The 25,524-nt window shown below is 39.7% G+C and overlaps 1 protein-coding gene across 1 annotated transcript in view; it reads right to left on the bottom strand.

The window, feature by feature from the left end:
• Window positions 1–25,191, bottom strand: part of GATB (glutamyl-tRNA amidotransferase subunit B) — a 41,597-nt gene extending 16,406 nt beyond the window's left edge. The window contains exons 1-8 of the mRNA XM_018071761.1: window positions 25,043–25,191; window positions 22,952–23,102; window positions 9,608–9,721; window positions 6,832–7,030; window positions 5,733–5,855; window positions 2,661–2,774; window positions 1,555–1,639; window positions 1,147–1,191 (exon numbers count right to left, since the gene is read on the bottom strand). Of these exons, the coding sequence (XP_017927250.1) occupies window positions 1,147–1,191; window positions 1,555–1,639; window positions 2,661–2,774; window positions 5,733–5,855; window positions 6,832–7,030; window positions 9,608–9,721; window positions 22,952–23,102; window positions 25,043–25,191 (980 nt within the window). The remainder of the gene's footprint in view (window positions 1–1,146; window positions 1,192–1,554; window positions 1,640–2,660; window positions 2,775–5,732; window positions 5,856–6,831; window positions 7,031–9,607; window positions 9,722–22,951; window positions 23,103–25,042) is intronic.
• Between the last annotated feature and the right edge of the window lie 333 nt (window positions 25,192–25,524).

The raw sequence follows: 25,524 nt of genomic DNA, 5'->3' as shown, positions 1-25,524 counted from the left end.
TCATAACATTAGCACTAGTAATAAGTTTTATGGTCTTTATTTGAAATATCTTAGGCTCATCAGTTTTGCCTAGGTTTCAATGAATTTTCTTTTGCATTTATTCAAATTAGTCTTTTTAAATAAGCCTCATGCCAGCCCCTACCATAACAAGGAATTCACAAAATCATCACTGCTGCATTTCTACAAAAACACCATTTAAAAAGCAGATTTAAAATCAAAGTTTGTGGGATGTCTTCAAAGTCATTGCTCTGCTGTAGCAAGACCAGTGGTAGAATATATACGGATCTAAAAGGAACACAGAGATGCCAAAGCTAAGAGGCTTTGAAAGTTCTCCTGCAGAACTACAACTCCCTATGTGGGAATTGAACTCTGGGAGTAACAGGAAGACCATCTCTGTGATGCAAAGCAAGGGAACTACTAGGAGGATGAACACCAAGATGACCCTAAGCAGGTGTGCTGCTGCCTTGCAGTGTTGCCTCAGCACTTGTTCCCAGCAGCACTGCTTTCCAACAGGACTCATGCCTTGCCCCCTCGCCCTACAGCTAAATCCCTCTTAGGTGACTGTTTATGGCTTGACAGCTGCCATCTCACACTCGTGGAAGGCAAAGTACTAGCAAGGTAACATCGTCATTATATCTACAAAGATCTTCAAGGTAGAAATCTGCTTATGAATGCTGACACCTTTCAGTAGCAGTTAGGACTTTCAAGCAGCGATTGTGATCTATGATCACAGAATGTAAGTATGGAGAGACAGGGCCTGCCATCTGAAAACCATTTCTCTCAGTATTTACTTAAAGCGGGAGCAATGCTGAACTCAGAATATTATGTTTTATGTCAGGCATTCTTAAGAATACTTGTACTGCCCACAAAGTAAACCTTCAATTTACCTACTTTGAGCTCAAGTACTCCAACTTAGTCTTTGGGAAAGGTCTAGGGGTTTTAGCAGAGATGAGACACAGTTCTAGATCTGGACTGCTCAGACTACCACTTACTTTGATAGGTCTCTGCCCCTTCCAGTGGAATGTAAACTTCCAATACATGCTTACTATACTGACTAACTTTACATATCCTTATTACAATGACTACACTTAAGAAATTTAATGAATTCTCAGTTCATGAAATGTTAACTTTATTTAAAAAAAATACCGATAATCCTGTTTTCCTTCTTTGTCTCTCATTGGTACCGTGCACCTAAAATAAAAAGAAAACAAGTGTGGTAAGAGGTATCACAGAATTAGTTTTATGGCAAAAACACAGAACAAAAACTCTGCCTCATGAAGATCAGGAGAGCCTCTTAAAACCACTTCAAAGAATGTGTGCAAGTCATTGAAGAGGGCAGTCACTGTCACACAGACACTGTTGTAATGCAGCACACAATCTGCTGTGAAAAAGCCTCAGCTTTAAATTACTACCTGTGAGGAGACTATGCTTGTGAACATTACCTTGAGAAAACAAAAGCTGAGCAATTCTGTATTACATCTCCTGATCACGTCACTAAGTATCTGGGGCACTCTAAAGTGGCTATTCCCATGTTCCTCCAAAATAAAAACTCACCCAAGCTTGGAATCAAAGGCTCTTGTTTCATTCAGAATTGTTCCCCCATTTTCAAGTTCTTCAATTTGCCTCTGTATTTCATAGTCTGACAGTAAAAAAAGAAAAAAGAGTAAGCTTGTTAGACTACACTAATAGCTTTCATGCACTCCACTAATTCATTTTTCACTGCTACACAATAATGAAATAGTTTGTTGTTTTAACCTCAATGAAATCAACAGCAGTAGTTATAGGCAGAATTATCAGTCACTGTCTCTCTCCAGCACTGTTTCTTTCTTTGTGTGTTTTCCTCATCTTCTTTCATTTCCTTTAAATGGAAACCATTTTCTCCCAGGCTTTGCAGCAAAGCCATACATTCCTAGTGACCTTGTAGTCACTCAGTTCAGTTTTCTTTTGGAGATGTAACAATCATGTTTTCTTGCTCATACCCAAGCTGCATCTGAACTTCACACACATCATGTACCATCCCCAGTGGAAAGTAATTCTCTCCATTGGAGGACACGAAACCACTGTTACCATATATCGGTACTAAACATGCTAGGAAGAGAGTTTACCTCCACAAAACCTGCACACTAACATGGTTGTTATTTCCAGAGTACCCTGTAGTAAGATCTGTTCTATCAGGGAGCAGCAAGAGGGATAAACCAGGAGTCAAGAGTGACCAGAGCCCAGGTAGTGCCCTCACGCTCTGATACAGTCCCAGTCCCAGTCTGAACAGTGTGGGCAGGGGTGTGTCCTACTAACACAGGGCCACTGACAGTCTCAGTCAAGGTGAGGGGGTGAGCCGAGTCCAGGGTCCATTCAGGGAGTTCAGTCAAAAGCAGCAGGAGTTAAGTCCTGATACAGGACTGGGAACGGGACTACAAAATAGGTCCAAGGTTCTTTAGAAGACAGGACTGAAAACTGGCACACCTATGATGTGGCAGCTCAGGCACAGCCTAAGCTTAAATGGGACTCCTGTACCCACGGGCAAGGTGCATGGAACAGACTCACAGGTGAAGCCAGTCAGGGCATTTAAAGTAAATTCCTGCATTCAAGAGCTGACATATTTCATCTCAGACCTCATAAAACATCTACAATGCTCTTGTAATTAAGCAACCACCATTTACCTACTGCTTTTGCCAGAAATCGTATGCTATTGATATTCTTCACTTCAGTCCTCACTCCATAAGGCTCTCCAGGGTGATGCACAGAAACATTGGCATCCACTCTCAGCTGACCCTCTGTAAAAGGAAATTTTATCAACAGAACCGTCTGCCCGGTACACTGGCGTTAAAAACTGCATGTTATGTGCAAAGTATTAATAGCAGACTTCTCTATGTTCAGAAAGGATCAACAACCATTTCATCATAGCTTTCTGCTTCTGATTCTACTTCAAGGCATTGCCTTGAATAATTCAAAATATTTCTGAGAATAATGCTTGTGCTTTTTTAAATTTTTTTTAAAAATCATGGTTCACAAATCCTCTCAGAAAACTGCATGGTGCAGTGCAGCACAGATCCTCTAAGCCATACAGTGAAAAGAGCTTCTGAATCACAGCTCTTAAATAAAGGGCAGAATTAAACAAGCAAAGTGGCGGATTGTGAGCTTCCATTCCTCTCAAAGCAGCACAAAAATACCTTTTAGAATTACAATTTGATGGATATATACTATCCTGGCATGGTACACAAGAACTTAAGGTTATGTTGAACAGATTTACTAAGGTGTTCTTGGAAATTTACAGCTCAAGGACAAAATGTGAGAAGCAGTGGATTTTTTGGTAATTTTCTCCTTCTCCTTCAAGAAACTGCAATCTTACCCCCCAGAATGCCCCTGGCTGCCAAAAGCTGAAACTGAATAAAAAGTTTTATATAAAAGCATCCTGCAGTTTTAGTCCAAAATGGACTAATGTCCTTAGAGATCTTTAGTAACTCAACCACAACTAACTTGTAATTTTATCTTTCTAAGTATTGCCCCTCTAACAACATCCCTTCTGAGAAGAAAAGGCTTGCCACAGTTATCAACTGCTGTAAATAAACAAACACTGGAGGTTGTATTACATTCTGGAATGTTAAGAAACATTATTTTTCCCACATTACACACCTGTAGCCTTTTCCTGTGTTTTTTTTTAATTTATTTTTTTATTTCAAATATAGATGAAAAGAAACAAACACCTACTATGTAGCATTATTAATGAGAGTGCAAAATAGCTCAGTTAAACCTGTGAAGACAGCTACGGCTTCAGAATCCATTCCAGTCAATAGATTTAAATTGACTAGAGAGGCCTGGGTACAATTTGTAAGAGCAGGCTGGAGGATGGCACACTAATTTCCTCTGTCTTCATAGAGTCTTGCCAGACATGCAAATGAAGAACAAAGGTGTTGGAATGACCCAACATCTCTCTCAAGAGAAGTGTTGTGCATGTGCTCCCTTTTTGGGGTGAAACAGGTACTTGTTCCAAAAGAGGAACAGTCTTGTCCTGCCCTTGTTTTATTTTGAGACACAACCTGTTTCTACTTGGATGTACGCAGACAATATATCTGATTGTATATCGGATGTATTGTAGACAATAACGTTAATCAGGCATAAGCAAAAGGAGAGAAAAGCTGCAAATGTCCTTAAAAAAAATAATCTTTTTTTTCCTTTAAGCCCAGCTTATTTTCCTTTCACTTTGCAATGAAATAATCTTTTCATCTGCTTGTTTTTAATGAAATAAAACCTGATAAAACTGGGCACTTGTCTTCCCTGTACATGCAAGTAGAATGAAGGTAAATTATGAGGATGTAAAGCCTTTATTTGAAAAAAAAGTAATTACAATGAGGGAAAACCACAGCAGAAAGACCCTAAAACCTTCACCTTGAAAAAAAATCCAAATACTTTTAAAGCCATCTATCCTGGAAGAAAAATATTTCCAATACTCCTATAAAGTCAGAAATCTCTCTGTGATAAAAGGTATCATCATGCAATTTCCAATGGCAATCTCAGGGCCAAATTCAATAGTTATAAATCATGGTACATATTTATGCCCACAAAGGCCCTTGAAGAAGCATTGCAAACTGTCTGCTTAATATTGACAACCATGCCTCATTTGATATGAGAGACACTACTGTGAGAAAAGATTCAGAGAAATAGATAATGTCTAGCAATTATTATTTCCGCCTACACTAAATTAAATTTGCATCACTAGCCAACATTTACTGGATCCCATTTATTGGGTGATACATGGGCCACTCTGACTCAGTTCTCTAGGAGACATCCACTTGTATAATGGACTGAATTTGTTGCCAGACAGTGAGGCCAACTGTCACAGGCAAAAATATAGCTTACACTGTGAACACTAATAAGCGGCTGATAATTATGTGTATGTGTGGAGGGGATGAATGCCTAAAACCATACTTTTGGACTCTCGAGCAGAAGCCTGCTGTATGCCAGCTGTAACCATGGGCTGGTTGTAAATTTTGGTAATATTAGGACTGAGGAAAAATGGCATGACCTGAATTTTCCAGTTAATAGAAACACATGAGACAGAATGACCACTTAGGAGGCTGAACACAGGCTATGTTTCTGCAAAAGCAGAATTTGGGCCTTAAAGTTTCAGAAAGAGCCAGTGCCAGAAACAAGGGTTCTTACAAGAGGAAGAAGGTCTCAGAAAGATAGGTAATCCTGTCTAAAATTAACCCCAGCACCATGTCTGCGTCATGCTGTCATTTACTCCATCCCATCCACAACAGCAGCCCAAGTTTACTTTCTACGCTGATTTTATGACTAGCTGAGACCTAAAAGACAACTTAGAAGATGATCCATGGTCCCACTACTTTGTCCCTTAACTTCCATACTCTACAATTAATCCCTACTACGGATCTTCTATGCTGCAGTGCTGTGGCAATCAAGATGGAGACAGACAGGGAGAAGCACCACAAGAACCCTGGGGACATTTCTTCCTGCCTAGGTTTATTCTGTAAAATTACTGTGTGAGGAAATATAACATCTAGCACGGCAAAGCTCTGCAGACAAAGGCAGGCCTATAAGGAGACCTGAAGCATGGCAGACACTAGGACAGACTCTGAGGACTGTAAAAACAACAGCTACAAAAGGCTATGCACTATAAACAACCACAGAGCAAAATAACCAGAACCTGCAAAACTCCTGCAAATGCAGAGAATTACTGGTGACAAAGAAACATGCCCTTCCCCCTTCAGTACCTGCCATGACTGCCTGGCTGCTCCCAAGTGTTTGAAGAATGAGCTGAAGCTCTCTGACTGCTGCAGCTGCTTCCTCCCCACAGCACATATCAGGCTCCATGACAACTTCCATGAGACCAACTCCTATCGGGGAAAGAGACAGGAGATTTTCAACAACAGCTTTTGATCTTGGCAACTGGATAAACACGGGAGAGAACTTGGGCTTTTTTCAAAACAACCAAACAACCATATACCCCCATGTATTATTTAGTAACTGTCACTATGGGCGTAGCTGCAGACTACTATAAAAACTTTTCCTCCTTTTTTTTAAAGTAACAAACCATAGACAATCCTCCATCCTTTGATCACATGCAGATCAGAAGGACCCATTCCTCTTCTTTCTCTAGAAGAACATTTAAAGCCAATCGAATTCCAGATTCAGATTTATTTATCTTAAACTAATTTTGGAAATGACAGAACTGTAAACAGATGTAGTCTAAATTTTAGCTTCAGAACCTAGCTTTAAAGAATACGAGCAGGCACAGCCCTTAACTTCAGTGGACACCGAGCACTGTGTCTCAGTTAGCCAGGCTAGTCAGGCTGCTGCCCATGTTGTGTGCTAATTTGGATCTCTTCATTTACAATTTCCGAGTTAAAAGAGAAAATTTACATTTTTTTCAAAGCTAATAATTAAAAGAAATGTCTGACTCATTCAATGACAAATTCCCACAGCTGCTCCTTCTATATACAAACTTGATTCCCTAGGTCTGTGATATTTTACTCTTTTTTTTAAACAAGACATACAGTGCAAGAGCTTAAATAGCTGAGTGGCTCTGTGTGAGCGACACATATAGTTTTGAGCAAACTGGAGCCAAGAGATTTCCAACTTGCTATTGCCAGTTGCCATCAACCAACAGCAATGGGAAAGGTCCACTGGCCATTAAAAAAATCAAGTATTCATCTGCTTCTAATGTAACAGCCATTTTGGTGAATTTTTACTTGAAAAGAGAGAGACATAAGGCTGTTTTTATTTTTTGCCTGTTTCTTGTCACCCATTTACCTTTAAAGACTCATCTTACACCAAAAGGAGGAAAAAAAAAGGAAAATAATCCAAGCCTACCAGCCCTGTTCAAGTCCACAAGAGTCTGGCTCCTTGTGTCATCATGGAGACTTTTTCCACTGTCTTGCTCCAACTGAATTTGTTTAATCCTCACAGTTTTTGTCACCATCTGGCTCATCTTGCTGTCTATGCAGAGACTGTACGACAGACTTCCATTCACCGCAATAGGAACTCTTTGCTGAGTGATTTGATAGCCAGCCTGTCAACAATATTAGCTTTATATTCAAATGAAACATTCAGTTTTCACAAAGCAGTGTCATGGCCAAGTGCAAATATTATTGACTAAGAACAAAGCTGAAAATGCAACATCTTCCATAGGACAGAACACATGCACATGTAAACTCAGAAGTTATTTTCCTTAGATGGAAAGGAAGCAAGTTAGAAGATGGGTCTAGAATTCAACATAACTGTAAAAAGCTGTAAGTCAGAAAGGGGAAGCTGCTGGCCAGAAAAGGGGCTGCCAGTGACAAGGTATTGGTATAACTGCAACACTGTAAAAATACAGGAGTGAATCACTGACAGCTGAGGTGGGGTCCCCATCACTTCTCCTCACCTGCTCATGGCACTAGTGGTGAGAATTAAAAAAACGTCTGCCAGACCCAAATGAACCGGGAGGAGCATCTGCATATTTTGCAGGGATGACAAACTTAGTCTGAAATGCAGAGATAGTGACAGGGCATTGGAATGGAGAACAATTGTCTGGCCCTGTGAACAGCTGAATTTATATATGCAACAAAGTGCATGACCTTCTGGTCATAATGACTATAAGAAAGATAAAATAACTGACTCTATGCAGCCTGTGCTAATCACACAGCTCTTCTCATTAAAATGATTTTTTAAAGCTTGAAATAGTGAGTGACAACAAATAACATGAATCCCATTTCCCATCAAAAGCCTCATTTTCAGGAGTAACAATAATCCCATTGTCAAATGACCCTAAGAGCTGGATTTATTTGTTCTATACAGCTCGTTAGCTTAAACTCTGCATCTTATTAAAAGGTTCCTGACTAGACTGTTCACTATGAAACACAGGTCTGGCAGTTTATTGTCAGTTCTTAAACTACAGAAGTCAGCCAGCAGAAAGCCAGAATTATATGTTTCAAGACAATAAAATGTGTCAGCATCTCCCTGACCAAATTTCCATGCTTATATGATCAGAGGATCCTGTAACTCATGTCTGCAGACAATGGCAGCCCACTTGGTGCTCACACCTTCTTCCACCTCACTGTTCTCCTCTTAAGCACATGGTTGCGGATTCTTACCTGTGAGAGCATTCATCCCTTATAGTTTCTATGCAGCAGACTGATAGAAGACATCACAAGAATAAAAGAGATTGTTTTCAGTTTATCAGCACAGGCACTAAAGGTAGCCTGCAAACAAATCTGTTATGGTTTTGGTGTTTCCTTATGATGTGTAGAGGAATTTTGAAAGTCATGTTTATTTCCTGCTATTCACTTTTTTCTCCTTCAGGTCTTGAAATGGGCATTAAGATAGTTCTACAAGTTAAAAAAACAGTACTGGCAATTCAAACTGCTAAGTTTGCATTTCACAGTCCGAGGAGATCACTACAGAGCCCCCAACAAAGAGCTCACAAATATTAGCAAACTTATCTCAAGAAACCAAATCAGAACTACAAGCCACAAGTTTCCAATGTAGAAGAGAACAGAATAGAAATCTTATCTTAGATCCAGGTCTCCACTGGACAACTATAATTGTCCTTCAAAGGTGGAGAGAAATTGTATTTGGAAACGTTTTGTGTAACTTCAAAATATTTCAAATGTCTGAACAAGACTGGGAAAGAACATAATTTGGTTAATAATACAGCATCCCTACACATTAATTTGGGACCTGAGAAATCTCCCACTCTGCTTCTTTGGATGTCTAAGACACCTCACCTAAAGAGAGAATCAGCTAACATGCCTGTTTTTTCTCAGATAAAATAAAACCAGTTTTGTTTTTTTTACTGCAATCATCAGATCTTCACCCCAAAAACAGAGAAAGCAAAACTAGTGTCCTCCCTTTGACAGAGTGAACATTCAGTACAAATAAGCTGACAGATAAAAAAAGTTTAAAATTAGAAAGGTTTAATTTCATTAAAATAGAAAAAAAGGCTCAAACACTGCTGGATCCTGTTGCAATGACCAAAGTTAGGTTCTTAAATGATATCAATATTTCAATACATCCATATAAGTGCAGTAAAACACATTTGACTTCCAGTGACATCTTCCACCCAATACAAAAGCTACCAATAAAACATATTGCAAAGACTTAATTTCTCAGTTGTTTTTGTTTTGGTTTGGTTTTTTTCATTTATTGGAACCATGGCTGAGGAAGTTTTGAAGGGAAATTAAATATTTTTAGGTCCCTAAGCCTGGGCAAAAAAGGGACTACTATGTTTATCCCACTGAACCTGTGTTTGTTATACATTCACTTTAAATGAAGGACTATTATCAGAGTGCTTTTACCCTAACAGACAATTAGTACTAACCACCAGGAATGGACAACTTAAGGGACAAAGCAGCTCCAGCTCCCAATTCAATTACATTAAGCTACTGGAATTGTGCAGCTAAGCAAGGAGTCAGCAATCAGAGCAATCATATTCAATCAGTGAGCAGCAGGGTACAGCTGCCTATTTCATCAGGGCACAGCATCTGGAGTGAGCAGAGCACTGACTGAAAACAGAAAAAGCATCTCTTCACTCATGCCCCACTGCCATCCATGCTCCAGACTTGTCCTTTCCTACAGCTGCAGAGGGACCAGCTATATGCATACTTACAGGCAGATCTGCATAGAAGTAGTGTTTTCTGTCAAACAAGGACTTCTTGTTTATGCTGCACTTGAGTGCCAGGCCTGTCATCACTGCTGCTTCTACACATCTCCTGTTGAGAACCTAAGGAAAGATGACACATGGATTTGCTCAGATATTCAGTATGTAACAAATGTGTCTCCCACACACTGCCTTATAAGGAGCACATATTCAATTTTGCTTGCCTTCAGTCACCATTAGATCTCTTTCCTTGTGTGGGTAGTTCTTACTCATCATTAAAGTTGTGGTAGCTATAAATCTGCAAAGCTTTAAGATGAAAAAACAAGCTGTTCAGTCATTTTGTCATACTACATAAGGAGATGTACACTGTTCTGGCTTGCTACTTTTGCAAATGTTCCAGTGCTTTTGAATCTTTGAGGGTACAAGAGACAAATCACAGTCAATGATAACTGACTTGTAACTAGCTGTCAGCTCATACTGGGAATTGGAAACACAGGGGATTTGCACTAGGGACTGCAGTGCCATTTCAGTAAAACACTTCAGAAAAACCGTAACCACAGAACTACAGTGAATTCATGAGTATCTACATATACCATAGATTTTAATACTTTGCTTGACTAGGATGAAATGAAGCACACTTACATGCTTTGCTAAACAGAATCCAAAAGACATCAATTGATTCCATGGCAAATATACGTGTTTCCAGTACCCAGGTAATCCATGGGATTAAGGTTCTTGCAGAATGCCACGTGATCTGAAGACCCACAAAGGCCTTCACGAAGAAACAAAGGAGTTAAATGTGGTTTCTCATCAGGGACCCATCACTGTCAGCACTACATCCTTGTACCTCCTCAGCAGGGTCAGGATCCAGATGAGAAAGAAAATTTCACTCCAAAAAGTACTGACAAGTTACATTGTTTTCAGATGTGCTCTCATTAATTTAACAGCTTGTTTAACTAACATCAAATAGATGAAACTGAAAAGGAAAAAAAGACTGAATTTGTTTTAGTACAACTCTGACATGCTCACACTTCCAGCATTTTGAAACAGGAACAGAACTTTATCCATCCTGTTCTGCACTGTACAGCTGCCAAGAAGTCTACTTCCAGCAGGACCATTAAAGGGGCACATTATGCAAAAGAATGTACATGACTTCATCTGCATTGACCAGAACATAAAATAAATAATGTTTTATTCCACGTTTCTGACAGTATTTACTTTTTTAAATCCTTCAACCTGAATTCTGAAAACATATTAAGCAGCTGTACATTTCCCATGATCCCACATCTTCAGCTGGAAAATTACTCTCTTTGCTTTACTCATTTAGTATTTAAAAAATCAAAATAATAAGAGAGAATATGGGAAACTGCTACTGTAACAGAAACTTAAAAAATTGCTTATACAGAAAAGAAATTAAATATTTAAGACATTTAACAAGGGAACTTTCAGATCTTTAGTGTAGCTATATATGGCTAACCAGAATACATCATCTGTTCAGGCATATTTTATTTATTAAAAAATTTAAAAGATACATAAAGCAAATTCTAAACGAGAAAAAAAGAACAATCTCCTTTGAAATACTGATCCATGAAAAAATGAACACAATTAGTCCTGACTTGTAATCTAAACCAAAACTGGTGACTACGAAACATTAATTTATTTTAGTAGCATAGCTGCAGCTCATTATATAGTAAGCACTCCTCTTGTCAACAATTAAATGCTTCCAGACAGTAAAGATTTTTTTTTTATTGTTTAAGGAATTCTGTAATCGTGCTAGTCAAAGTGATCATCATTTAAAATATCACCATAGTTCTAAATACACAGGCAAATTTCCTCCTACTAAAGCCTTATGGCACAGTCCTGCTCAGCTTTACAAATTAGTGAGGACCATGCCAGTCAGTCCCTTAAAAACTGGTCACTGGAAACCCATTAAGGTTCCATAATAGCCAAATCACTGTATATGCACCACTACTCATTCAACTTCTATGCTACTCCTTTATCAACCTCTGTGGTGATAGAAGGCATTGCAAAGCAGATCTTTCCCACTATGGCATACTGAAATGTCTACCATGCCAATCTTTTTCCTCTGTCCTGTGTCACTTTAAAAGGGAAAAAACCCCAATGAGATGACTATCTACTTCCTCAAAAATGAAAACTTATCTGTTTAATACTGCTTCATTTCTGAAGTGACTACTACTACCCATCCCAGTGATCAAGGCTGTGAGAACAAAGCAGAATTGTTTAAGCAAACTACTACTTTTCCTTCAAACAAGCCTGGCTTTTCAAATAATCTGCAGTGATAAACATCAATTCAGTATGTGAAATTTCCCATACTAATGACCTAGAATAAGTCCCCCAGCTTGTTTATGCAGTAGGCTGTTATTAAGTTGACAGCTTTGACTAGCACCAAAGATTTAAATTACTGGCTTGAACTGACAAGCTGCATGGCTGGTATGTTAGCAAAGTGTTGGCCTTGAAAGCAGGCTGTGTACTTCCTGCAACAGCTATGGACAAAACACAAGAGTCTATAAAGGCTTCTTCAGTATTTGTGGTCCTCTAAAATGGAAGCATGCCTCCTAATATTTAAAAAAATCCTAGAGAGCTATCACAAAAAGCAATGTAAATTGTATTGGAAACTCATGAAAAACCTTACCAATGGCATCACAACAACAGCACCGTTTCCCTTGTAGCTACCCTATTCTGCTAGAGCACCATGGTAACTGAGCGCTAAACAGCTCATTCTTTAACAACAGGTTTACTCCTTATATTAATACATTAAAGAAAGATGGCACCCTTTTAGGTGAAGATATACATTTCTATATTTAGTAAATTACCATTTTTACATTTTAAAGAGGGTAAGTATGCATCTTCTTCTTTTGCTAATGAGTATTATATAGAATATATAATTGGGAGAAAAAAAAGAAGAAACATCTAGATGTATCTCCTGGAAGAAGTTTATTTTTGTTACCTTCTACCAAAAAAAAATTATTTTTGCAATAATGTTTGCACTCAGGTAGCATGTATTACAGAATGAAGTACTGCTTGTACTAAAACCAGTAAAATCAAAGTAATTCCCCAGAAATTTTTAAAGGTTTTGATTCTAGGTCACACATTTTAATAAAGTAGATTTAATATTAACTGACTATCTTAAGACCTTCAGTCCTATTTACAATCATGAAAAAAATCAGCATTAATCAGATTAACTACAGAACTGTTTTCCTAAAAAACACTTAATCTTAGCTCCTTTTCATTCAAAGTAACAGCTGAAAGGAGGAGGTAGTGAAATGTACTCAGACAGCTCTCTGTAGACCAGGCAGTAATCTTTAGAAACCTCATCAGATATATCTAATCGTATTTCCCAGTACTCCCATTTCATATCACTCTGATTTTTATTTGCTTCCACTAATGGATATATTCAGTCTTACTATTCTTGCTGTGTTAAAAGTACCAGTTTGCTGCAATACATGGTTCTTTGAAGTGCAATCATAAGTTAAACTTCAAAATAAGCTACTCTTATATGTACTTAGTCCAAATGTAATCGTGGCTGTTCAGTCTGACACTGTAGATGAGTACTTCACTGCAGCATTCTGCCTTGGCATCCTCCCACACACAGAGAAGGGACTGACTGCCTTGTAGGTATGCATGTACAGAATGTACATAATATAAATGAAGACCTGACCATTTCCCAAATGAGCCATTTATTTCAATAGGTTACAATGAGACTCCATCCCTCTAAGAATACAGTGAAAAGTTAAAAAACCAAGTCAACTAAATCTTGTTATTGTAAGGTCTGCAAAGAACTTACGTTCCAAAACCTGAGATCTCAAACTGCAGGTGGAATTTAAAAAGGATAACTTCAGTTTAGGGTCTTCTGCATGTCAGTCCATCATCTACTTTACAGCATGTTTCCTGTCCCAATATGAACACTATGTTCTTACCCCAAAGGAAAAAGGCAAGACAGTAGAGGACAAAGCACCAAACGCTTCAAATTGAGATCTTAGCAGAAAGAGATTTCAACTTAAGAGAACAAAATGGCAACCGAGAATCTGAAAGAGCAAAGAAGATGGGGGGAGGGGAATTTAATGCATTTTTTAACTTTACCTTTTATACAAACATTATTATTATTATTGCTGACCTTCTCTGATGGCAAAGTTGGCTTGTGGTGATGCAGCACGCATTGATTCAAGTTATATCTTAAAACCAGGCAGTTCTGACATTAAGAAGTACCCAGCTCCCAAACACATTACTTCATGTGTACTCAAAAGAATAAGAGGGCACACTTTCTCAAAGCTGAGAGCTAGCCTGAAAGCTTGCATCACGAGGCTTAGAACTGGAGGAAGCACCTTCTAGTGTCAGTGATGACCAGAAAAATTCAGCAGCAGTAGGGAGAAATGCTGACCCCCGGGAGCAAGAAAAACAGGAAGGTAATACCAGATACAAAGCTATTTAAATAATGACACACTTATGGGTTTCTCAACCCACAGGGAGTTGCTAAAAGAAACTCAAGAGGAAAAATCCATTCAGACCACTGTGTGGGCAAAGTGCTCAATGGTCTCAATAGAATAAATCTGTTCGCTGGGGTCATAGGAAAGCAGTCAATCCAGTGGCATTGCCCCAAAACACCGATCTTTGTATGTCAGATCCCAGCAGCAGCAGCTAAAAACAAAGTTCTACCATTCAGGACCAGTTCCAAGCAGGACAACCCACAGAGAAGACAGGACAATGCAATGCTGATACAATGGTTCATGATACCCAGAACCAAAAATTGTGCTTATATGATGTTACCATAAAGAAGTCCAGTATCTCTTGAACATCCAAGCCCTCCCTTTTGACAGCAGTCTTCTGCATCTGCCACATGGGTTTTTTTGACCTGCCATAAGGATACTCCTTCTTTTATGCCAGCTGAAATTTAAACCTTTACTAATGCTATCTGATCCAGGACAAGTTAAATACAGGAAGATCCAGTGAAAACATTTCACTGCTGCTGGAGGAAGTGGACTGAGCAATGGCTAAACCCAAAGTTACAGAACGTGATCAAATACAAAGTCAACAGGAGCCCTGAAGAGAACCTTCTCAGACCTTTTTTTTCCTACACTGAGCTCCACAAAAGAAGGTCAAAAAAGGCTTTTAAACAAGAACAACATCTGCCCTCTTCAACATAACAGAGATAATGTTTAACTTCTTAAATGGAGACAATTCAGAGCATTTAGGACCAAACAGGTTATAAACCAACCCCTGCCCTGCCCTGTTTATCCTTGCAGAGCCTTTGCTTGTAGTCTTGGTGGAAGTCAGCTCTCTGGTTTTCCAGTTGTAACAAATTCTGACCTTTGATACACATTGACTGTCATTTTCTATTATTTCTAAGTTTTGGCTATCTGCCCACTGCTCCTTCTTGCAATCTTTGTGTATCTGTGAGCTCACACTAGATACATGCTGAACTCCCAGCCTTTCCTCCGACTCCCTCGTTCCTTTTTTTCTCCAACTGCTGTCTCCTGAAATATGCTTATTTGTTCCTCAGAAAGGTAGCCACCTTTCCCTGCAGGCTGACTTAGCTCTCTTAAGTGAGCACAACATACAAATGGGAGTAAACCAGAAGTGGTCTTTCACACGTTGATACAAGAATTCACTGATTCAGGAAAACAATATGTGACAAGTCTTGCAAAGAGCTATTAAGAAAGCAAACTAAAAAAGTTGTTCTGGAACAGCAGAATCAACAGAGAATAATCTCCTCTGAATAACATCCCTAGTTTGTTTTACATAAGCAGTGACCCCAAAACTCTCTCCTCCATGATTTCCCCATCTTCTTGTCATTTCATCAAACATCCCAAAATGAGTATCATGTGTCATAAATATCTGAAGAGCAGCAGGCCAAATAAAGCTGACATCAGTGGGGAGATTCAATCAATAGTTTCCTCTTCATATGCTTGCTAATACATTCACAAAAAACATCTACAAGCCTAAATCTTTTTGGAGGCAAATTTGGTTGAACTTGGCAGCAAAATTGCAAAATTAGTGTTTCTGTATAGAAAATGATGGTCCAAGTGGCAAAATCCACACATGTAACTAATAAACACCACTTGCAGAAGTTTACACAATCCTCTCAAAATCAAATACAGTCATGTTTAAGGTGGCAAGGTGACTGATAATCAGAGAGAACATGAAGAAGTTAATTTTACCCCAGGAACCAATTACAGCCTAGTTGCACCAAGATAAGTTTTAAAGAAAATACATAAACATGACAGCTATGCAACATTATACTCAAGACAGCTAATCATGAAGAGAACAGACACCCAGTCTACCATTATCTGTTATTATTGTTGGACAACACTTCCTTAAATACCTTTCAATGAAAAAAATCTTGAAAAAAAATTGTTAAGAAGAAGAATGAAGCAGCAAGATGTTAGTCTGCAAAGTTAAGACGCTAAGAAATTGGTGGAATCATGAAACTTTTGATTAAGAGAGCACTGCTTACGTACACATACACACAATATACCACCTTGGATTTCCTGAAAGGGGGTCACCTGGAACTAGACTGTCTACATACTGTGAAAAAATTAAATAAAATCAAACATTTAAGGAAGCCAGAGCATGTATAGTGACTCATAACAGAAGCAACAGAAATTTGTACCAATAAATCCCCTCACAGGTCCAGCTTTGAGAAATTCCCAGCCCACCGAGAAAAGCTACTGCAAAAAGCTGGTGTGCATTTCAGCAGCAATTTCCAACTGAATTCAGAAGGAGGGGACACTGATATGTCCAGTTGTCATGTAATGGTTGTGCTGTCCAAAAGTATCAAAGATGGCACAATAACTGCAGTAACAGAACTGTGTGAAAGGAAGAAAACAAGATACTGCAAACTCCCGCTCCTCACTATGAAGTAGAAAAAAACCTATGTAAAGCAAAAGGTAAAGCAATAAAAAAACCCCACAAAATAAGGTAAGAGAAAATATATAGATAACAGCACTGAAGGATCTACTGAAATAAGTGACAGCAAGATGTTTTATCAGTTCAATGCCATTTTAACTGGCAAATTTACATCAGCCAGAGGGACCTGTTAAGGGTGAACAGGAGAGCCCACAAGAATAAGAAACTGAGAGAGAGCTCAACAGTTACCAAGGTGCTAAGGAGACGAAGGACTATATGAATTGTAAACCTTGACGTAAAGATTAAAACACACAGAATGAGTCTCAGAAATACACACAAATACATGAGACACAGCAAAAAGCAAGAGAAAACATTACAGGGGACTCTTTCAAAGCTTGAGAGAAGAGCAACAACTGTCATCAAATACTTCAAAGCACAAGAGCAGAGACATCTCCAGGAAAAATGGCCTACAGTTAAGCATGAAATAAAGTCGAGCTAAGCAACTGCAGTGACTGAGGAAACCACTTCTCAAGGGCAGTGAAGGAGGTGAGTTCCACAGGTAAACCCAGGGCTGTGAATGATCCTATGAAAGGCAAAGAAATAGAATGAGGAACAACCCACACCATAACGCAGTCCTGAAAGGCACCTGAAGCCAGCCTGCCTCATCTTTCAAAGACCTCTTCTGACCAGCACAACAGCTTTGAACTGATTAATAGCTTGAAATCAGGTAGGTAGGCTTTAATCTATCATGAACTCAGAAATTTCAGGATCTATGAAGTGCAAAGGCATCCTCAGGGAGCAACGACTTGAAAGCCTATTTCACTTCCCTAGTTTTTTTTCTAAATTATGTGGGATTTCCTTTACAGAGGCTTTCTGAAACTGCAAGTCCAGCAAGCTGGAACTGTGTGAACAACAAAACGCTGATTAAGAGTCACAATGCATCGCAAACCCAAATATTATCAGTAAAGAAAGGACTGCAACAGAAAGGTACCATCAATTTCTAAGAAAATATCTCCTTTTCCCTAAATACAGTTACTGCAGTTTTATTGAAATAAACGACAAACAGTTTAAGTGAACCTAGACGTAAGTAAATGGTTTAAAAAAAGTATGAATTCACTTTTCTCTTCAGGCAGTGCCACTAACTTATTTTTAGAGGAGAGCAACAACCCAGACATCACGTGGTTTCAAAGAATAGAAGAAAATTTATATAGCGGAAGCTAAACCAACATGCATACAACAATCAGAAGATTGGGCAGTTCTCCATCAAAAAGGCATACAATTTAAACTGTAGTCATCAAAAGTCACACTAAGAAGCAAAGTTTTTTTCAAAACAAAGTAGTATAAGAAGGGAGTAAATTCACATGCATGCCAGCAGGAATGTCAAAACAAAACTGCAAGCACATGTTGGTAAAGTAGTTGCTGCAACCTCCAGATTTAACAGGCACAGGATATCAAAAAATCTAGTTTCAAGCTGTAAAGTATAGATTCTGGTCTAAAATGCTGTTTCTGTTCCCATATGAATAGCTGACAGATCCACCAAAATCTCACACAAACCTCTGAGTGCTTTTGAAAGCAAATGCATCAGATAAATCCCATATATTGTGATGAATTGTACATGTTTTTAAAGTCTGATAATCTGTCACCCAAAACATCTGGAAAAACGCTGGGTATCTACCACTGACAAGAACAAATGGATGCAGTGTCATTATAGGAAACACCCTTTACAATCCCAAACTGGGTACTAGCCCTGTCCCATCTAGCCATCTCAGCAGTACAGCATCGCAAGGTGTGGAAGGCAACAGCAAAACGCGCGTGGTCTCAGCTACTGCGCAGAGCTGCACTGACATTCCTCACCTTCGGAGAAGCCCGAGTTTGGAGTTTAGGTTGCCAGTGGTGCAATGCCAGAAGGAACATGGGCTGATATCAAGCTGCTCTAGCACCACTCTCTTCCATGAAAAGGCATATCCAGTTGCCTGACTGTCATTATACAAGTGAGAGAAGACAAAGCAGGACCAAAATGCGTCCCTCTATACTGTCTACAGAGGGGAAATTAAACGTGTTAAAAACAAGAGGATATGAAAATCTGAGTACAAGAGAGCAGCAATGAGCGAGTTGTCAAGCCTTGATGTTCAGTGGAACAGGAAAAAGTTATATATTCAGATAAAGCCATGCATCTCATGATACTCTACAGGAGTGTTTAACACAGATCTTACTCTGTTTCTTCCAAGGTCAGAGGGTATTTATCTTTTCTTCATTAAAAAAAGAGATTGTTCATTACCGGGTGTTTCTGAAAACTCGCAAAAAAGGATAAGACAGATGCTGTTCACACTGTGAAGAAAATGAAATTCAAATGCATGAGAAGCTATTAAAAAATTCAAAATACTTAAGACTGTAGGGCTAATATTCATTCAAATCTTATTAATTTAAACCTTGGTTATGTAAATCCTAGATTATTTCTTTGTACACTTGCCTACAAAGGACTGCCTACAATAGGATCATGCTTTCACTCCTGTCATGCAAGAGACATAAGTAAAACATGCAACAAAGACTAAGCACAGACAAAAAGGTTTCAGCCTTCAGCTACTAGATCTACTACCTTATTTCTGTGCCTGAGCTACAATTAACCTTTAGTCAGCTACCTCAATCATGACAATAGATAACCATGGATTCCCTTTCTGTGAGCCTAATCTTAGTTTTAAAAACCTTTATAAAGACCCTTAGAATTTTCAAAAAGGCTGAATCAGACTGGGAGTGCAACCATCTTCATGGATCCACAGAAGAATTTTAGTTCAGTCTGCAGGTGTGATGCACTACTTGCTACCACATATAGCATAATACTTCCTCTGAAGACACCAAGCTGAGATCACTGCTGAGTCCATTCACAAGGTAAAAAACCAGGCCTTTGCGCATTTCATTACATGAAATGTAATGTTTGTAGTCTGATGTAGTCCCAAAGAAGGGACAGCCTTATAGTAATTTGAGTAAGATGCTGTCTGGTCTGGTGGTGAGGGGCTTCATCATCACAGGGCACAAAAAGTGTGCTCAGTAGCATGGGATTTGCCATTCAGTCTCACTGCTTCCAAATCTACTTTTTTAATCAAAGATGTGCCACATCAGTCAGTTTCAGTTGGTCAGTCTCACTTTAGTGCCCAAAGATCATGGAGCCAACGGAAATGATGCTAAGGCACGTGGAAAATAATGAGGTGATTGGTGACAGACAACAAGACTTCACTAAGGACAAACTGTGCCTGATAAATTTGGTGGCCTTCTACAGAAGGGTTACAGCATTGGTGGATAAGGAAAGAGAAACTGGCACCATCTACCTGGACTTGCGCAAAGCATCCGACACTGTCTCACATGACATCTTGTCTCTAAACTTGAAAAACATGGATTCAGCAGATGGACCACTCAATGTAAAAGGAATTGGCTGGGTAGTCACACTCAAGGTGACCAGAGGACTGGAGCAGCTCTCCTATGAAGACAGGCTGAGAGAGTTGGGGGTGTTCAGCCTGGAGAAGAGAAGGCTCCAGCGAGACCTCACAGTAGCCTTCCAGTACCTAAAGGGGGCCTACAAGAGAGCTGGAGAGGGACTTTTTACAAGGGCCTGTAATGATAGAGCATGGTTTTAAACTGATAGAGGGCAGGTTTAGATTAGATGTTGGGAAGAAATTCTTTACTGTGAGGGTGGTGTTGAGGCACTGGCACAGGCTGCCCAGAGCAGCTGTGGATGCCCCATCCCTGGAATTGTTCAAGGCCACGTTGGATAGGGCTTTGAGCAACCTGGTCTAGTGAAAGGTATCCCTGTCCATGGCAAGGGAGCTGGAATTAGATGATCTTTAAGGTTCTTCCCACTCAGTCATGGTTCTTTCCATGATTCTGTGATTCTATAATAATTATTTTCTGTCTCATGCCAAATAGGAGTGCACCTGCATAGCTCTTCTTGCTTACAGCTGTATCTCAGAGGCACTTTATGAGCACAGCACAGTGAAATGCTCATGACACTAACACTGCGATGGTCCTCCTAAGGCCTACTTGCAGCAGGAGCATAAAATAAGCTGTATTAACGTTACAGGAAGAAAATATGAAGAGGAAAGATGGAGGAGAGCTAAATACATTCTTCTAATTTCACCCCTCCTGAGTAGAGCACAGCAAAGGTTCACACCTACACTCATTAGTGACCCAGTAATGTATGGCAACCAGAAAAGCTCCCTGTGCTAATAGCACCATCATTTCTGGTCCCATGGAGAAGTGGCAAATACTAGCACAACTGTCTATCAAAACCATCTTGCGGTCACACAGTAAATTTAATCCCTGTGACAATGAAAACTGTCCCTACAGTTCTCAGTTCAAAACAGCAATTATTCTCTGCTAGGGACAGCACAATTACTGTATAAAAACTTCCCTCCTATTTTTTCCATTTCTCAACAAAACAGAGTTCAAAGGAAAGGCCAAATATTTACCTTCTAAGTAGTCTTGCTAGGCAGTAACCTAGTAACATTTGTTAAAACAATTTTTGTTTGTTTGCCTTTTTTTTTTACAAATACTTCGAATTTTCAAAAATTCCATCTCTCGAAATTTCTCAAAATCCAATTCTTCTTTAGATACTACTGCCATATAAAAATTTACACATGGAAAACAAGCCCAACTGATCCCAGAACAAACACCAGTCTCTGACCAGTGCAAGTACAATGGGAAAATAAAGCTATGACTAGTGACTGGATTTTGCATCACATTCCAACATGCAGGAACGTGTATTTCGTAATGTTCACTTTCAACTCTATGTTCACTAATACTACACTAATAAAAATATTTCTTCTCTTTGTATAGATAAAAGCAGCTGGTAGAACTTAACGCAGCATCACTACTTTTAAATGAACCTAACCGTCCTGGCTTTTTGCTTTTCAGGTGTAGTTATATTCTCTACTGAAGCCCCCATGTACTGGGGGTTTCTCGCAAAGGTCATAACAAGCCTCATTTTAAAGCACTTTAATAAAGGAAAAAGACACACACATACACACCACCCTTAATAGTAACATACAGAAAAATTAAACTCTTCATAAACACTAATTTTTGTTCACTCAAGAACAGCTTTTCTACTCGACTAAAGATAAGCATTAGACAATTTAAGAGGATTTCTGTGCATTAACAGAAGGTTAAGTAGATGGTCTAAAACCACAATCTTGAACTCTTTTATATTTTGTGACTACCTAACCTAGCTCTGCCCCAAATGAAAGGAACTCATTTTCTGTCTTTAAGTCTAACTAGATTCTTTTAAAACCAAATGATTGCGTAAGATTCACATTATCTCTGCAAAGTTTCCAGAATTTCCATATAGTTAGGCCTGAAACTCAGCCCTGAATTGCCACTGTGACCAGACTGAAGCCTAAATTTTATCGACATCTAAACTTCACTTCCTTAGTTTTCAATACCTTTGCAAATACAGAATGAAAATATCAAATCATTTCCCTTTTTAAGGATCACATGTCATATACTGAGACCCTAGAAATTCAGCCATAAGTTAACCCTCAGTTTCAGAATATTATTTAAGGCTGTTTTATGGTGATGAAAAGCTTTCACTGGATTAAAAAAATACATATCTGCAACTGGAATTCAAACCTCCACTCTAATGCATATACTCAGTGAAATGCTTCTGCATTAAATAATTAGACCCCATTATAGTCTCTGCATGCTTGTTGCATGTGGCAATGGTAAGTCTATTCAATATTTATTTTCACTGTATAGCAAGAGCTTATGTTATAATTTTTTAACCATTAATTTTTTATTAAACTTGTTAAATTCTCAGAGAATTCTAGAGCAGTACTGTCATAGCCATCACGGTTATAATTAAGCTGTGAATTCAAACACTTATTATGTTTGCACTAATAAACCTCATTGCTAAGTGCTAGCTAGCTATTCTGACCTATTATTCCACAATGTCTCACAGAGATTACTTTTTTTTTTTAATAATTGCTTTGCTCTGGAAATAGCAATGATTTACACTTTCCTAAGTCAGAGACTTTCTACTTAGGAAGCAAAGTATCTCCATAGTGAGACATTCCAAACGGCGAATGACAGCTACATAAACAAACATATGGCAAAGTAACATCAAATGGCCACTCAGAAATCTAAGATATTCTTCTCTCATAGGGCTTTAAGCATCTCTCATATTTAAGGAATTTCCTGTGTGGCATACTAACCAAATACACCCCCTCTGGCCTCAGAGAAATACTGCGATTCATTCAGCATGTTGAAGACACTCCTAAGTTTTTTTCCCTTGCAGAGGATATCAAGTATCTGTGGCAATAACCAGGGAGGGAGGAAATTGAAAAGAAACTGTACTAGGCATCTCAGGTTATCAAACAACCAGAAATTAGGCAACTAGGTGAGAGCAGCTCCATAGTCAAATCTTGGGAAGAATAAAATATTAGAAACATATGCAAAGTTGTCTGACATTAATCCTGACATAAATTAAACTGTAGCTTAACTTACTGGTAAAGTTCCTGGTAAAGAAGCATCAAAGAAAGACACCAAAGAGTTAGGAGGTGCTGCAAACTGGACTTGGGAACCAGAGAAAAGTTTTGAGTTGGAACTGATCTGTGCATGAATTTCCAGACCCACGACTGGTACCCATGGAGCAAGACTGAAAAGGAAAGAAGAGGAGGGAAAAACAGTTTAAATATAGATGACATTAAAACCCACAAACACCTAGAAATACAAGAATTAAAAACTCCTCATTTATTAACAAAAATTAAAATGTAATTGTAAAAATATTGTAAATTATGTTGCAAATACATCTACAGTGTAATGGAAAAAGTTGTGCTGCAATACTGCAGAAATGAGACTACTTGACAATACAGGGGGAGGACTATATGGCAAAGTGTCTTCATCATACGCAAAAAAGAACGTAATAAAAAAAGGAAATGTAATGGTTTGAAACTTTTAATTTTTCCTTACATGAGAAATCTTAGAGAAATTAATGAGGCACACTTGCATGCTGGATGAACCCTAATTTGGTGCCTCATGAAAATCACAAAATCATCATAAATATGAATTACTTCTCAGGTAGTTTGATAAATCTCCAACAGACAGGTGGCATAATAAATTATGTATTCTTTGCCAGCTAGTCACTTGCATGCTGGGAAAGGTGGCTCTCCAGAGCAGCGTTAGCAGTATATTAGCATAAACATTAGTAATCTGATAATAGAGAAATCATCATTTCAACTAGAGAGCTACTATTCTCTGAGCGTATTCCACAGAATAAAGCTTCTCCATATTATCTAAAAAGTAATTGCAATTCTCACATCCATAACCTTTATATGGACAAGAGGAAAAGGTCACCTTTACAGTATGAATTGCTTGACAGTTTTTCTAAGTAATTATCTGGCCTTGTACAAATGAAGTGGCACAAATAATATTTCAGTGATGAAATCACATTTCTATGGCAGAATACTTCAGCAGCACGAGTACCCAGATAGCTACAGGAGATAAGCAAGCTATGAAAAAACATCAAACAAATACATCAAGTACAGTGTTCCTTCCAAAGGTGAACATAATACATTGCCAGGATTTTAGTTCTCCATCTGCCCTTCAACAGCAGAGGACATCCCTACAAACACCAAACTAGTGATGCAGGTGTCACTTATATCACTGCTTTAAGTATAATAATATTATCATAAAAGATTAAGGTTCAGGTGCCTAAAGGAGCTAATACATTTTCTTTCACCAAAACACAGTATTTTCTTTGGTGTTTTCAACTATCTATAAAAATGCTTCAAGGTCTAGAGAAAAATGTAGGGTTTTTTCAAATTTTGGAGACAAATTAATTTCATTGTTTCAAGCATTCTTTAGAAATGCATCTCCATCATATCTTGACATTAAAAATTACACCAGGCTTCGCTTACTCAGTGTCTTGGCTTACACTCAGAGGAAAAGGCAGGTGCCGCAGTCAGCCCTCGAGTCCTACTAACAACGCTGATAAGAAGCGTGGAGCTTCCTGCCATGTTTGTTCCAGGATTATGTTTCTGTGTGTCTCTAAACAATCAGCAGCACGCTTATGCCGGTGTCTGCGCAACTTTCACGAGGTGATCAGCTGTGCAGAGAAAAACCTCTGGCTCACCAAAGAACAGCAGAACTTGTTCATGCCGTAACTTTCAGTTGCACCAGGAATGAAACGCACGCTGCCCAAAGTCTCACAACCCTCCACTGGGAGAGACAGCCTCCTCTGGACCAGCACGACCCCCGAAACCACGCTCGGGAGCGCTGGTGCAGCCCTCGCTGCTCACACTCCGCACACGCCGAGCCGCGGGCTCTTATCGCAGCCCAACGTGCCAGAGGGCCACGGCCCCGCTGCCGCGGCAACCACCGTGTGGGCTCTGGGGAGGGGTGCGACACAAACACGCATTCACAAGGTTCTGCCAGCCACCTGAAAGCTGTACACGCACTACTCCGCTCAGAAGAGGACCTAGCCCGGGACGTGTCCCTGTCACCGCCGCTCCCGTGCCCCCACCCTGCGGCTCCACCCGGAGGGCGGGATGCCCTAGGGGGGATCCACCTCCGCCCGCCCCTCTCCCGGCACCGTACCCGCTCTTCCCCGCCGGCACCGCCCCGACTCTCGCATTACAGGCGACAGCCCGCTGCCCGCGGGGAAGAGGACTCAGAGCGGGCCCGGGCACCCCCCTGCCGCACTGCCAGCCCCGGCGCCAGGCCCCGCCGCAAGCCCGCGCCGCCATAGCCCTGCTGACGGCACAGAGGCTCCCGCAGCGCCCCCTGGGAAATGCAGTCCGGGATGGCGGCGCGGAGCGGAGAGGGCGGACTACAACTCCCATCAGGCCGCTCGCCCTGGCGCCGCCAAAGATAACTGGGAATGCGGGTTGTGTCCCTCGTCTGGGAACGCCTGTCCCGGGAACGCTGAGGCTGGAGGCAGGCAGTGCGTTCGTGACTCTCTTGTAGCTGTTGTTTGAAATGTCTTAGGCGGCTCAGGTCCTCACAGATGCCTGTGTGTGGTTTTCCTCTGGGTTCACGCTGGTACAAAACCAGCCGCTGTTCTATAGGTGGTAGTTTGC

Source organism: Manacus vitellinus, unplaced genomic scaffold (genome assembly GCF_001715985.3).
Source record: "Manacus vitellinus isolate BGI_N305 unplaced genomic scaffold, ASM171598v3 scaffold_0_pilon, whole genome shotgun sequence".
Lineage (NCBI taxonomy): Eukaryota > Metazoa > Chordata > Aves > Passeriformes > Pipridae > Manacus > Manacus vitellinus.
This window is presented reverse-complemented; position numbering and strand designations above follow the sequence as displayed.